This window comes from Phocoena phocoena, chromosome 2 (genome assembly GCF_963924675.1).
Source record: "Phocoena phocoena chromosome 2, mPhoPho1.1, whole genome shotgun sequence".
Lineage (NCBI taxonomy): Eukaryota > Metazoa > Chordata > Mammalia > Artiodactyla > Phocoenidae > Phocoena > Phocoena phocoena.
The window spans coordinates 74,152,277-74,166,300 of record NC_089220.1 but is presented as its reverse complement, the minus strand read 5'-3'; the positions used below and the strand labels follow the sequence as shown (position 1 = coordinate 74,166,300).

The following is a 14,024-nucleotide window of genomic DNA, read 5'->3' as shown; positions in this document are numbered from 1 at the left end:
CTGGTCCAGGAAGATCCCACATGCCGCGGAGCAACTAAGCCCGTGCGCCACAACTACTGAGCTTGAGCTCTAGAACCCGCGAGCCACAACTACTGAAGCCCGCACGCCTAGAGGCCATGCTCCGCAACAAGAGAAGCCCGCGCACCACAATGAGGAGTAGCCCCCGCTCGCCGCAACTAGAGAAAAGCCCGCACGCAGCAACGAAGACCCAACGCAGCCAAAAATAAATAAATAAATTTATTTATTTATTTTTTAAAAAAGGATATAAAATGTTGGGGAATCAGCTTTTTCAACATTCTCTGAGCCAAGTACATACTTGATTTATAGCACATTTGTATTTGTATATAATTTATAGCACATTATGAGGAAGGGGTTGTTTAGAAGAGCTGTCCTGCTGGGGAGGGTTAGTGGTCATGTGAACAGGCTGCCACAGGACAGTGGAGGGCCTCTTTTTTTATGGTCTTCAGAGATGAGACACATGATGACAGTGGCAGGGTGGGGCCGTGGCCCAGGTGAAGCCACATGAGGGAACTGCATGGCTCCCAGTCTTTCCCGGATATCAAGGACCCCAATGCCTTGGACCTGTAAGATCTCTTTCCCCAAAGAGCACAAACTGCATATGCTTTTCCCTAATGAGGGAAGGAGTCAAGTTGTCCAGGTGAGGATACGGAGGCAGAGAGAAACTGCGAGTCTTGTGCAAGATTATGTCTTTCTAAGGAGGAGCACATCTCCTTTATACAATCATCATATTTAAAGTTTAAAGTGCCCTAAGGACTTCCCTGGTGGCACAGTGGTTAAGAATCCACCTGCCAATGCAGGGGACATGGGTTCGAGCTCTGGTCTGGGAAGATCCCACATGCCGTGGAGCAACTAAGCCCGCGAGCCACGACTACTGAGCCCATGCGCCGCAACTACTGAAGCCCACGTGCCTAGAGCCTGTGCTCCGCAACAAGAGAAGCCACCGCAATGAGAAGCCCGCGCACCACAACGAGGAGTAGCCCCTGCTCGCCGCAACTAGAGGAAGCCCACGCACAGCAGCAAAGACCCAATGCAGCCTAAATAAATAAATAAAAGTTTAAAGTGCCCTAGATCAGGAGTTTTGTAGAGTCAGATAGTAAATATTTCCGTTTTGCAGGCCATACAGTCTGTGACAATGACTCAGTTCTGCAGCTGTAGCTGCCCATCACAACCTGGCCATCCTATTGCTCCTGGGTACCTGAAGATGTGGCTTCTGCCCTGAGGACCTGAGAAGACTTCCAGTCCCACAAAGCCATGGATCAGGGGAAAGTGAGGGGGGCTAAGCCCGCAAGTCTATACCATCATTCCCGGTTTGAGGGCATGTGAGTTCGATTTCTTTCTTTCCTTTTTTAAAATTGAAGTATAGTTGATTTACAGTGTTTCAGATGTACAGCAAAGTGATTCAGCTATATATATATTTATATATAATCTATATATATAAAGATATAAATATCTTCTATTTCAGATTCTTTTCCATTATAGGTTATTAAAAGATATTAAGTATAGTTCCCTGTGCTATACAGTAGGTCCTTATTGTTTATCTACTTTATATATAGTAGTGCATATCTGTTAATCCCATACTCCTAATTTATCCCTCCCCGAGTTTGATTTCTTACCACAGCGACTGCGTTTGATGCCAGCAGCTCCTGGGGGGACATTGCAGTGACATAAGCGACATTGGCAAAGACATACACAAATGTGACCAGTGGGATGGAGATGAAGATGGCTCTGGGAAGATTCCTGTAGAGGGAGAGGAGGTGAGAGGGGGGAAGGCCTGGCACCTGGGACCACCTGCCTCGTCATGGGGTCCAGGGAGTGCCTTCTGTCTTTCTGCACGAAGTTGTCCTTGCAGCCTTCTGCGATGCTCCCTCTCCCTGGGGGGTGGATTTTGTCTCCATATGGGCAGGATAATTGAAAGGAAATGAAACAGCTTAGGTTGGGAATATGCTCCATACCTGTTGATCTCTTCCTGACCAGAATCTCCACCCTGCATTCCCCCCTCTCCCCGAACACACACCTCAAGATACAAAGACCTGCCTGTCATGAGACAGATGAGTAACATGCCTGGAATCCTCTCAGGGCACATTTCATTCTCTAAGGCAGTGGTGTTATCTCAGCACCATTTTTTTCAGCTTTTCACCTGCTCTGGCATAGTCACTGGATCATTTTTCTCCTGGTAGGATGGGTGACAAATGGTCTAAGTTCCTGGGAAATGAACTGGCTCTTCAGGATAGACCAGGTCATGGTCAGAAGAGGACTGAGGGGAGAAGTAGGCACTGGACCTGTGGCTCCCTCTTTCCAGTGGCAGGTGCCATGGAGTTTGAAGGGGGAGAGGGAGAGCTGGGCTACTGCAACTCACTTGTAGGGATCGACAAGCTCCTCCGTCACGTAATTTAGAAAGTTCCAGCCCCCATAGGCAAAGGAGCCCTGAAGGAAAGCCAGCGCGATGAGGCCGATGTCAGGTTCTTGGAAATTCTCAAATGCGTTCTTTGGCTCCAGCCAGAAGTACTGTCCTGTGGGCACAGGGACAGGAGGCTGCTCAGAGAGACACGTCAGAACTCGGCAGCCCCCGGTCTCCAGTGAAGGCCACACATATTGGAGAAGTGGGGCCGAAAGGAGCAGAGAAGTAGAGGTCTAGGACCCCCCAGGACATGGTAATGATGAGTCCAAATGGCGGCTCAGGTTCAAAGCACAGTTCTGAATGTCCCTTTTTTAAAAGGCAGAGTTCCTTGGAAAGAAAGGCCAGGGGAGGTTACTGGGCAGGGCAGGGTAAATTGGAACTGGCTTGCTGGGATTCGGAGATGCAGGATGGGAGTCACTGGCAATCTCCTGATCACCTTCCCTCATATCTAAGTTGGTACATTTTCATGGAGAAAGCACCAAGAACAACAAACACTCAAACATAAGCTTCCGTGACGCTATTATTAGCTCAAGCCTGTTCGGCTTTCTTTGTCAATATCCTCTTGTCTCTTCCTAAGGTGTGTGTTTGGTCTCCCCTTTCATGGCACAGATCTCCTGAAGACAGGGATTCTTCAGCGAGGAGCTTTTCAATGGCCTTCCCAGCCCTCAGCACAATCTCCTGCACACAGTGGGTCCTCAAGAAAGGCTGCTGATTCAAGTTGTACTGGGATACTGAGTAGCTGACCGCACTTTACATCTTCATCCATAATCAAGGATTTGGACAGGAAATAATGAGATGAGAGTGATCAGGAGAAAGCATTGGGACCAGATTAGGAGGTCCCAATGAAGACTGGGTTGTCTTTATCTTCGAAAAGACAACCCAGTGATTTCTTTGAGTCTACGTTCCCGAAAACAATGCAACCTGCTAATAAATTTAATCCAACGGATGAAAATAATTAGGCACGTTATACAGCAGAAGCTTAATTATGTTTCCTGGAGTCAAAATTCAGGCGCCCCACACCGCCACCAGAGCTTGTGGGTGGGTGGGAGTTCTCCCTGTTTGTCATCTGACTTTCTCTGGGAGCTAGTGACACTGGGCAGAGTCTAGTGCTGCCACAGGTCCCATGGAAACCAAATACAGGCTCGGGCTTGGAAAGGGCCAAATCCAATGGGGAATGTTGGCAGGGGCCCCGGGAATGTAGAGCTCTCTCCTGTAGAGATTATGAGTAATTTTGAAACGTATAAAAAGCTCCTCTGTCTCCCATTTTAAGATATGGACAAGATAAAATATAAGATACAAAGAGCTTCCCTGGAGCTGGGACAAAAGGGCGATAGTATTCCAGAAATCTGGAATCTTTATCTACCTGTGCTGGAGCCATGAGATCAGCGTGGGAGGACTGAACTCTGCACACCAGGGGGGCGTGCCCAGCTCCCGGCCACCGTGGAGAAAATGGTTTCTCATCCCCTTTGTCAAGCAAGCGAAGAAAAGTCATTCAAGGAGAGAACTGGGACATCTCAGGGTGTGCACACATCCAAAGACAGTGTGAGGTGTGTGTACACACAAGGGGTGGCAAGTTCTGATGACACCCACCTTTGCAGATCTGTACAACTCCCATGACGATGATCAGGCCCAGGGCCAGGAGCTTCCCAGCTGTGAAAACGTCTTGAACCCGGGTAGCCCACCGCACACTGGAGCAGTTGACCCATGTGAGGAGCACTGAAATGACAGACCCCCAAACATACCCTCAGGGCCATAAGGAGGCTACATGACCCCTCTGCACAGAAGTAGAAACGCTCCTTGTTCCTGATGATAAGACTGTAACGGGTAAGCCAAAAATGCCGCAAGCTCAGCCCCAGTGTCCAGAAACTTTGGCCAGGATAGTAGGTTGGGTTACAAATGGGGATTACGTGCCACAAATTAGAGCTTCGTCAGAACATGCCTTGCCCAGGGCTGGAAGCCAGAAGTGAGCATGGAAGTGCAGGCACTGGCTTTGGGGAAAAATCAAGACTCTCATCAGGGCATGAGTGTGGGCTCTGTTTTCAAGATACTGTATGTTCAAGAGGTGCCCTGAGCAGCTGCTAGGGTCCTGGATGTCATCTTCCTGAACCTGATTTTAGGTTTAGGGGAATCCTTTGTTACTTAGGTTTATCACGTTATAATTTACATTTAGTAAAATTCATTTTTCTAAGTGTATAGTTTGATGAGATTTGACAAATGTATTGTTTAATCACTACCACACTCTCTATACAGAACATTTCCAACACCCCAGAAAGTTCTCTTGTATATTGTACTCCGTTGAGGTCAGTCCCTTTCCCTTACCTCTGGAAACCACCAATTTGCTTTCTGTCCCTTTTCCAGAATGTCACATAAATGGAATCATACAGTATGTAGCCTTTTGTGTCTGGCCTATTTCACTTAACATGGTACTTCTGAGATCCATTCATGTTGCTATGTATATTAATAGTTCCTTTTTATTGTCAAGTAGTACTCCATTATATGAACGTATTATTAGTTTTCTATTCACCGGCTGATAGACATTTGGGTGGCTCCCAGTTTGGGGCTATTATAAATAAAGCTGCTATAAACACTTGCATAGAAGTCTTTGAGTGGATCATAGAGGTCTTTGAGGGGAGTTTTCATTTCCTTTGAGTAAATGCCCAGGAATGGGATCCTGGGTCATATGGTGAACGTGTCTGACTTTCTAGGAAGTTGCCAGACTGTTTTCCAAAGTGGTTATGTCATTTTGCATTCCCACCAGCAACGCACAGTCCTGTTGCTCTGCATCCTTGCCAGCATTTGGTATTGTCAGCTTCAAAAGTCTGAGCATTCTAGGGACTTGCTTGGTGGTCCAGTAGGTAAAACTCCACGCTCCCAATGCAGGGGGCCCAGTTTCAACCCCTGGTTGGGGAACTAGATCCCGCATGCATGCTGCAACTAAGAAGCCCACATGCCGCCACTAAGACCCAGTACAGACAAAATAAAATAAATAAATAAATAAAAGATGTGATACATATATAAAATGGAATATTAAACAAAAAAAAAGTCTGACCATTCTAAAGGATGTGTAGTGGTATTTCACTGAGGTTTTGGTTTGCATTTCCCTAGAGACTAATGCTGTTGAGCATGTTTTCATGGGCTTATTTGCCACCATCCCTGTATCTTCTTTGGTGGCATGGAGGGCTTGGAGTCACAGGGCTCCCACAGAGACGCCAACAACATGGAACCTCCAAGGGCTGGCGGAGAGCTCAGAGGCTGAGCTGTAGGACAGTTTTACTGCCACACTCCTTAAGCAACTTATGGGAGACCAGGGGCTGTGGGAACCCAACTTCCTGGTGGTTATGAAGTACTTGAGAATGTGGGAAAAAAATTAAAATCCTCTTGCTTCCCTTTCCCCTGAAACAGTGACCAGGACGCCCCCTAGTCCTCCAAGGGTACAAGCCATACATGTAAAAGCACGAGACTCTCTCTCCTCAAGCCTCTAATCAGGCCTCTAACTTCATTTGAAAAGCTGATCAAGTTATATCATTACCTTATCCTGAAACTGTGCTTTTACTTTTCAAGTACTTTCCAACCTTACTTGATTCTGAGAACATTTCTGCAGGGTAAGGACCTGACATTATTATCCATCTGTAACCTTCCTCCCTGAGCTGTTTCTACCTGGCAACCTCCTCAGCTTTCAAGATCCAGCTCAAATGTCACCTGATCCGTGAGTCTTTATTATTTTATTTATTCCTGACAAGGTGCCTGCCAGGTAAGATGTATCAGCCACGTTTTGTAGGCAAGGAACAAAGTTCGCCCCTCCTTTCTACTCCCAGACCACCTTGTTAATAAGGTTGGCACTTATTTCTTTGTATTACAATTATCTGTTTCTTTTTCTCGGTCTCCTTGTAGACTAGGAGGGCGGGACTGTGACTTTTTCATATTTTTAACCCCAGGGCATATCACAGTAGTGCCTGCAAATAGTAGGTGCTCAACAAATACTTAATACTTGAAAAAGAAAATGCCACAATTCATCAGTCCTCCAATCTCATCTCAGTCTACACATTCTACGACACATACCAATCTCCCCAGGAAACTCCTCAGTTGGTTTCACAGAGTCAAAAGAGCAGCAGGAAGCATAACTTCAAGGGTAGGAACTCTTGACTCCTAGTGGAGGAGCTTTTATCCAAGACAGTGTCATAGAAGGAGAACCAAAACATGTTGTCAGAGGAAGGATTTCATATGCCTGAACGGGGAGAACATTTTGTAAATGTTCTGTATGGACCGAGATGTCCTGATAAATACACACTGGGTTTATCTTGCTCAATTCAATAAGGATTTCAGGATCACATGCCTGGTAACAATTCAACCTAAATCACTCCAAGCAACTGCGCCTGTAATCTCAATTTCTCTCTAGGGCCTCTGGGTACAAGGCCAGGCCCCTGGGACCCAGAAGTTCAAACAGATACAAACAATAATGACTAAAGGATACAGGAGACTGATCTATGACAGGAAGGTTAGGAAACAACACCCTTGTGGCTCGAGGATAGGTAAGGATTACAGAATAAGGACCCAGATCATGATCTCATCATGCAGAGAAGAAAACCATCCTCACCAAGGGGAGGAGAGGGCAAGGGCGGGGAGGAGGAATGTGGTCGCCTTCCCGTGTGCTGGCACAGAAAACACAAAGGGACTTTATCCAGGCAGCCAGAAAGACTTCTCCACAGTGTTCCTGGGGGGATCGAGATGTTTGAGGAAGGGACAATATGTCAAACTAACTTACTGTGGGTGTCTTCTGTCCTGCTTGAGCCTATACACACAAGAACCCAGCCCTTGACTAATCTTTGACCTTTAGCCTTTTCGGGGATCTTTCAGACATAAAAGAGATATCCTGAGACTAGGGTGGAGGAGACAGGCTGCCTGTGACACTTATCTCCTTGGACAACGGCTGCAGGCCCCGTCTGACCCTTTGCCCTGCAGTTGGGCGATCACAGCATGTGACCGAGGGGTAAGAGGGTACTTTCAGTCTCCTGGTACCACAGGATAGCGTCCCTCACAGCAGGCTGAAACCCGAGCCTCCATCCGGAGAGGAAAGGTCAGTGAGTGAAGGCAACACTTGCCAAGCCCCTGCCCTGCTCAGGCGTCCTGCCTCTGTCCGTCTGTACCCAGCGCCCCTTCTGTTGCTGAGGGCTGTGTCCCCACCCTCTTCCCAGCCAGATCTAGAGTTCTGCATGCTTGAGATACAGTGACCTCAGGGAAGCCACATGTAGATGGGGATCAGTGGCCACTGCAGTTTGAGATGTGAGGGTTTTCATCCAACCATCCATCCATCCAACCACCATCTATGAAGAGCCTACAAGTGCTAGATACTCTGGCGCGGGGAGTTATAAATAAGACACAAGTCCCTTCCTGTTCTCAGGAAGCTGACACTGTAAGAGGGGAGATGGATGAGCTAAAACATGATCACAAAGCAATATGGTGACAGTACAGCTCTTCACGGAAGCTGGCAGGCATCTGTGAGGAGCCCCTAGTCCAGCCCAGGGAAATCAGAGATGCTTCTCGTAGGTGGGGAAGACCTTAGCAATACAGAGGATTTTATAATTTGGGGCTAGCCGGACAAAATAAACAAGAAGGCATAAGACTCTGGTTCTTGTCCATTGTAATCTGGCCATGGGGGTGGTACAGCCCCATGGAATACCAGCCTTCTGTGTATTTCTTGGGCGTTTTCTCCTCTCTTTTCCCTTTTTTCTTTCTGTTTCCTGGTTTTAAAAAAAAGCTGGCGGGGGTGGTGGTGAAAAGTCTCATCTTCTCATCAAGAAGATGAGACTTCAAGAAGATGCTGAAGTCAGGGGTTGGTTACTTAATCTGCCCAGTTTGAAAAGCTTATTGTCAACGTAACGGGAGGGAGACAAAAAAAATGAGGCAGGCAGGAGGGGGGGACTCAGAACTCAGAAATCTCGTACCCTGCCCAGAGCCCAGGGCCTAGCAACTGCCAAGTAGGAGAGGTGGGCTCAACGCTCTCTGCCCCGGAAAGGCTGCAGAACTGGCAGAGATGCAGAGTCCTTGTCAGAGCCATGACAGTGCAGATCCTGTGGCTGATCTGGAACATGTCCACGGTGGAGAGGGTGGGTAAGTTCCCGCTCTCTAAGAGAGGGCACCCCTCACCCCACGTCAGCTCTGATCCCTGGGGAGTCATGAAGCCTCTCCTTCACTTCTCCCTCTGACAATGACACCAGAACTCATGGGACCTGTGGTAGGCAGAATAATCGCCATCCCAAAGATGTCAACATCCTAATCCTGTGAATGTTACCTTACAAAAGGAATTTCGCAAATGTGATTAAGGATCTTCAGGTGGGGAGGTTATCCTGGATTACCTGAGTGGGCCCAGTGTCATCACAAGAATCCTTATAACAGGGAGACAGGAAGGTCAGAGTTACAAAGGAAATGTGATGATGGAAAACAGAAGTCAGAAAGAGAGAAAGATTTGAGCGCTCGCTTCAGCAGCGCATATACTAAAATTGGAATGATACAGAGAAGATTAACATGGCCCCTGCGCAAGGATGACACGCAAATTCGTGAAGCGTTCCATAAGTTTACAGAAAACAAATTTATGGTTACCACAGGGGGGAAGGGGAGGAAGACGGATAAATTAGGAGTTTGGGATTAACATATACACACTACTATATATAAAATAAACAATAAGGTCCTACTCTATATAGCACAGGGAACTGTATTCAATATCTTTTGTTCAATATCTTGTAACAAACTATAATGGAAAAGAATCAGAAAAAGTATCCATATAACTGAATCACTTTGCTACACACCAGAAACTAACACAACATTGTAAATGAACTATACTTCAATTAAAAAAGAGAGAGAGAGAGGAGAGATTTGAAGATGCTATGCTGCTGGCTTTGAAGATGGAAACAGGGGCCATGAGCCTAAGAATATAGAGGGCCTCTAGAAGCTGGGAAAGGCAAGGATACAAGCAAAGGAGAGCCTCCAGAAGGGACACAGCCTTGTTGACACCTTGAGTTTAGGACTTCTGACCTCCAGAACTGTAAGGTTATAAATCTGTGTAGTTTTTGTTTTTTTAAAATAAATTTATCCATTTATTTATTTATTTTTGGCTGCATTGGGTCTTCGTTGTTGAGCGTGGGCTTTCTCTAGTTGTGGCGAGCTGGGGCTACTCTTTGATGCGGCGGTGCACGGGCTTCTCATTGTGGTGGCTTCTCTTGTTGCAGAGCACGGGCTCTAGGCACTCGGGCTTCAGTAGTTGCGGCACGCAGTCTCAGTAGTTGTGGCTCATGGGCTCTAGAGCGCAGGCTCAGTAGTTGTGGCTCACAGGCTTAGTTGTTCCATGGCATGTGGGATCTTCCCAGACCAGGGATCGAACCCGTGTCCCCTGCATTGGCAGGCAGATTCTTAACCACTGCGCCACCAGGGAAGTCCCAATTTGTGTAGTTTTAAGCCATTACGTTTATGGTAATTTGTTACAGCAGCAATAGGAAACAAATAGAGGGCCAGACACCACACAGAAAGACCAGAAAGCAGGGGGCATACCCTTCAAGAGGAAAGTTTTTTAAAAGCAACCAGGCAGGGACTTCCCTGGTGGTGCAGTGATTGAGAATCCGCCTGCCAATGCAGGGTACACAGGTGCGAGCCCTGGTCTGGGAAGATCCCACATGCCGCGAAACAACTAAGCCCGTGTGCCACAACTACTGAGTCCACGTGCCACAACTACTGAAGCCCGCACGCCTAGAGCCTGTGCTCCGCAACAAGAGAAGCCACCGCAATGAGAAGTCTGTGCACCACAGCCAAGTGTAGCCCCCGCTCGCTGCAACTAGAGAAAGCCCACGTGCAGCAACGAAGACCTAATGCAGCCAAAAATAAGTAAATAAATAAAATAAATTTATTAAAAAAAAAAAAAAGGCAACCAGGGAGCACACAAAGGGACCCCAAAGGAGTGTGTGTCACAGGCCTTGCAGGACACCAAGTGGAGGGAAGGAGGGAGGAGCTCTAAGAGCGGGCAGCGAAAGTGAGGTCACCAATGTGCTGACCTGGTTGGCGAATTTCCACATCACATGCACCACATGACAGCATCCCAGCTCTTCCACATACCCAGATCCTATGGCTAGGGAGTCACTGCCTCCTCTTCCTCCCCTCGGTAACTCAATACAGTAGTAAACAGGCACGCCCTAGGGTAACTGTAGCTGTGCCTTTCCTCTCAGAAAAATTCCGGGCAAAAGGCTCCCCATACCCCTCCTTCAACTAATCCCAGCTTCTCCTCCTGTCTCCTCCATAGTCCATACAACTTCAGGCCCATGTATGCAACCCAGATGCACAGACACCCACAGGCCCAAGAGTTACAAACCTCTTGCGAGGCAGGTGGAGGGCCGCAATGTTCACAGACATGAGTCCTTTGTTCTCTGCCCCCAGAGTTCTGTTGGTCTCCTAACTTTATAGACCAGAGGCTACAATCAAAGGTCATAAAAAGATATCATGATGGAAAGCCAAGAGATGAACATACTCAGGAGTCCAGAGTCTGAGTTCATTCCTCCCAGCAGAGGGTAAAGAGTGGCCCCACTGTGTGCAATCTTGTCGTGGATGACGCCCAGCCCTCTGCGGCTTCCCCAGGTGGAGTTCACCCCACGGAGTGGGAGAGGTGAGGCACACGAGCTCCAAGGATTACGAATATTGGAAGGGAAGAATAGGAACAACATTTGGGGGGAAATTTTACCTTAAATTAATACATTAAAGACTATCGGTAAAAGAGGCAATTGAAAATCAGTCTCTCTAGTCCATTTTGAAACAGAACATCAGTGAGTCATTAGCATAAATAAATAAATCTTCCTTCAGAAAATTTTAAGGATGGATTAGGGGATTGTGGGGTTGGTCTTAAGTCCCTACAACCTTCACAGAACCAGGGCTGTGACTTTATCACTCTTTCCCTCACCTCTACCCAGCAACACCTGGCGGGTGGAGGCCCACATGGGTTTCTGGTGCCTTTTTCAAGTGCACAGCAAGCAAGTAGAGCTCAGAGCAGCTTGTATACGGAGTGAAGTGGTAACGGTGCAGGTGGGGTTGAGCAAATCGGAGGGAAGGAAGCAGAGATGGCTCCCTCAGAGGGACCTGGCAGCCTGGGCGGACTAAGAATCAGACAACTTAGAACTTGAAGAATCCAATGGCCATGATGCCCTTCCCGGCACGGTCACTTACTCTCTGGACAAGCCAGTAAAACTCTTTGAACCTCCCCTCCCTCTCTGTAAAATGAAAGTGTGGTCCATTTTAATCCCACGAGGATGCTCTGTAACCTGTGTACCGCTGTATAAAATGTTAAGTGGTTATTTTTATTGTTCATATGCTAAGAAACTAGAACTCAAAAAGAGGCCACGACTTGCTCGGGATAATGCTGACGACTGGCAGCAAAGCAGAGTGGATGGTAAAGGGGGCGGTTTGGAGGGTCTCAGAGACGCCGTATCACACATCAGGACCTATCTTGCACTGTTGCATTGCTTCTCCCTTCTTGCTTCCTCCTCTATCCCTGACCCTTTGCTTCAATTTCTTATCTGTTTCAGCCTTTTTCTCAGGAGGGTACTCATCCACAAATTACCTGCTCTGGGGTCCTTCAACCCAAGCTGTCTGAAAGTGTGGGCACAAAGGCGGATTAGGGGACTATGGGGCTGGTAAGCATAAGCCTGAGCCACTGAACCAGGAGCCCAGATGTTCAAGCTTGTCCCTGTGCCTTGGTCTCCACAAGAAAGTTGCACCACCCATTCTGCAGGACGGAATGCCCTACAGAAAGCAAGGAATGCTGTTGTTGCTGCGCCTGCTCTACCCCTCGGGCCCAGAGAAGAATGAAACTTCCCTATTCTTCTGCAGCCAATAGTGCACACAGCCATTAACAACACTCTGCTGGCCAGGGTGATCTCGAGGCCCTGTATCTGCCTGGCACACAGTAGGTGCTAACGCTTACTGAATAGAGGATGGATAGATGAACAAATCTAGTCAGAAAATACCAAGTGTGCACAGGAGCCATTGTTCTTCCCTAGGGAGTAAATATCAGGGTTTTTACATCGTGGGACAGCCCCATTAAGCAGGGAGGGCAAGTACCGGTGATGCTAGACAGAGTTGGGGGCAGGGTACATATCATGGCTTCTTCTCCTTCCCCCGAGAGAGCTCATAAGGCACAGGCTATCCCTCAGTGACCACTGGATGACCGTCTTCAGGTCCTCCCTTGCTTCTGGACACAAGACTTTGGCTGAATTGGGCTGGCAAAGGGTCATTCTGTGTCTTCATCAGAGGGCCAATGAACACTTTCCCACATGGGTCCCCAAACCAAACTCATTCTTTTTGCCAAGCCAGCTTCTGCTCCATGAACCACACTGGTCTGGTCTGATGGGTGAAAGTCAGGAAGGGGCCATTTGGATAGGGGGCTGGATTTTTATTTATTTATTTTTGGTTGTGTTGGGTCTTTGTTGCTGGGCACGGGCTTTCTCTAGTTGCAGCGAGCAGGGGCTACTCTTTGTTGCAGTGCGCGGGCTTCTCATTGTGGTGGCTTCTCGTTGCAGAGCATGGGCTCTAGGAGCACGGGCTTCAGTAGTTGTGGCATGCAGGCTCAGACGTTGTGGCTCACGGGCTCTAGAGCGCAGGCTCAGTAGTTGTGGTGCACGGGCTTAGTTGCTCTGCAGCATGTGGGATCTTCCCGCACCAGGGCTCAAACCCGTGTCCCCTGCATTGGCAGGCGGATTTTTAACCACGGCACCATCAGGGAAGCCCAGGGGGCTGGACTGATTGTTATAAGAACAATCAGTTATAAGAACTGATCATTATAAGTGCTGATTAGAATGACCTGGTTGGGGCTCATTTGCAGACAGCTCTTGGTACTGGAGGGAGAGGTCTGCACCCTACTACCCAGAGGCACATTTCCAGCCTCATGGGCAGTCAGAGAGACCCAGAATCTCATCTTATATGTGAGTGAAGTAAGACCCCTGCTATTAGTGCCAAAGACAGGACTGCCCCCCTTGGGCCCCCTGCCCGTCCCCCCCACCAATTCCCAGTTGCTTATTCTGCCACTACACCAGCCTTTCTTGTATCATATGCACATCACCCTTCTTTCCCTTCTCTCATTCCCACATCCTCTCTCTCCCTTGCTCCTGTCAGTGGTACCGATGGTCACTGCTGACAGTGCCACTAGGGGCTCTGAGTCTGTCACCTGAAGATGCTGGCCAGATTGCTTTCTGGGCAGCAGGAAGTAAGATGCCAGTGTGATAAAGGGGAAGACTAGGATGGCTGCCCCTCAGGATCCAGGAGCGTTGTGTTCATCGTCCCGAGGGTTTTGGAAAATTATTTCCCACAAACAGACTTGCTTTTCTGCCTTGTGTCCCCTCCTCTGGTCCCTTATCAATGTCACCATCAGATTTCCCTCCAACTCCAGGAACTCCATTTGGATTTCTTGGTATTGCTGGCTCATTCCTAGAAGTAAACTGGAGGCAGATTGGAAAGGCTTGTTTTCCTTTAGCATTTCCAGGACCAGGGCTTTCTTTGTCTTTTCAGATAAGAGAAAACAGGCAGTCAAAATGCCCAGACTTGCCAAAGTCCATAAAGACAGATGGTGAAGAGGAGA

General features: G+C 48.0%; 1 protein-coding gene and 1 non-coding gene across 2 annotated transcripts in view; one reads left to right on the top strand and one right to left on the bottom strand.

The window, feature by feature from the left end:
- The window catches only part of SLC7A8 (solute carrier family 7 member 8), a 55,115-nt gene that overhangs the window by 10,574 nt on the left and 30,517 nt on the right, over positions 1 to 14,024 (bottom strand). The window contains exons 4-6 of the mRNA XM_065871051.1: positions 4,010 to 4,135; positions 2,378 to 2,531; positions 1,635 to 1,758 (exon numbers count right to left, since the gene is read on the bottom strand). Coding sequence (XP_065727123.1) covers positions 1,635 to 1,758; positions 2,378 to 2,531; positions 4,010 to 4,135 — 404 coding nt within the window. The remainder of the gene's footprint in view (positions 1 to 1,634; positions 1,759 to 2,377; positions 2,532 to 4,009; positions 4,136 to 14,024) is intronic.
- Positions 8,887 to 8,993, top strand: LOC136119766 (U6 spliceosomal RNA). Its single transcript, XR_010655724.1, has one exon. It is a non-coding gene; the product is annotated as a U6 spliceosomal RNA (small nuclear RNA).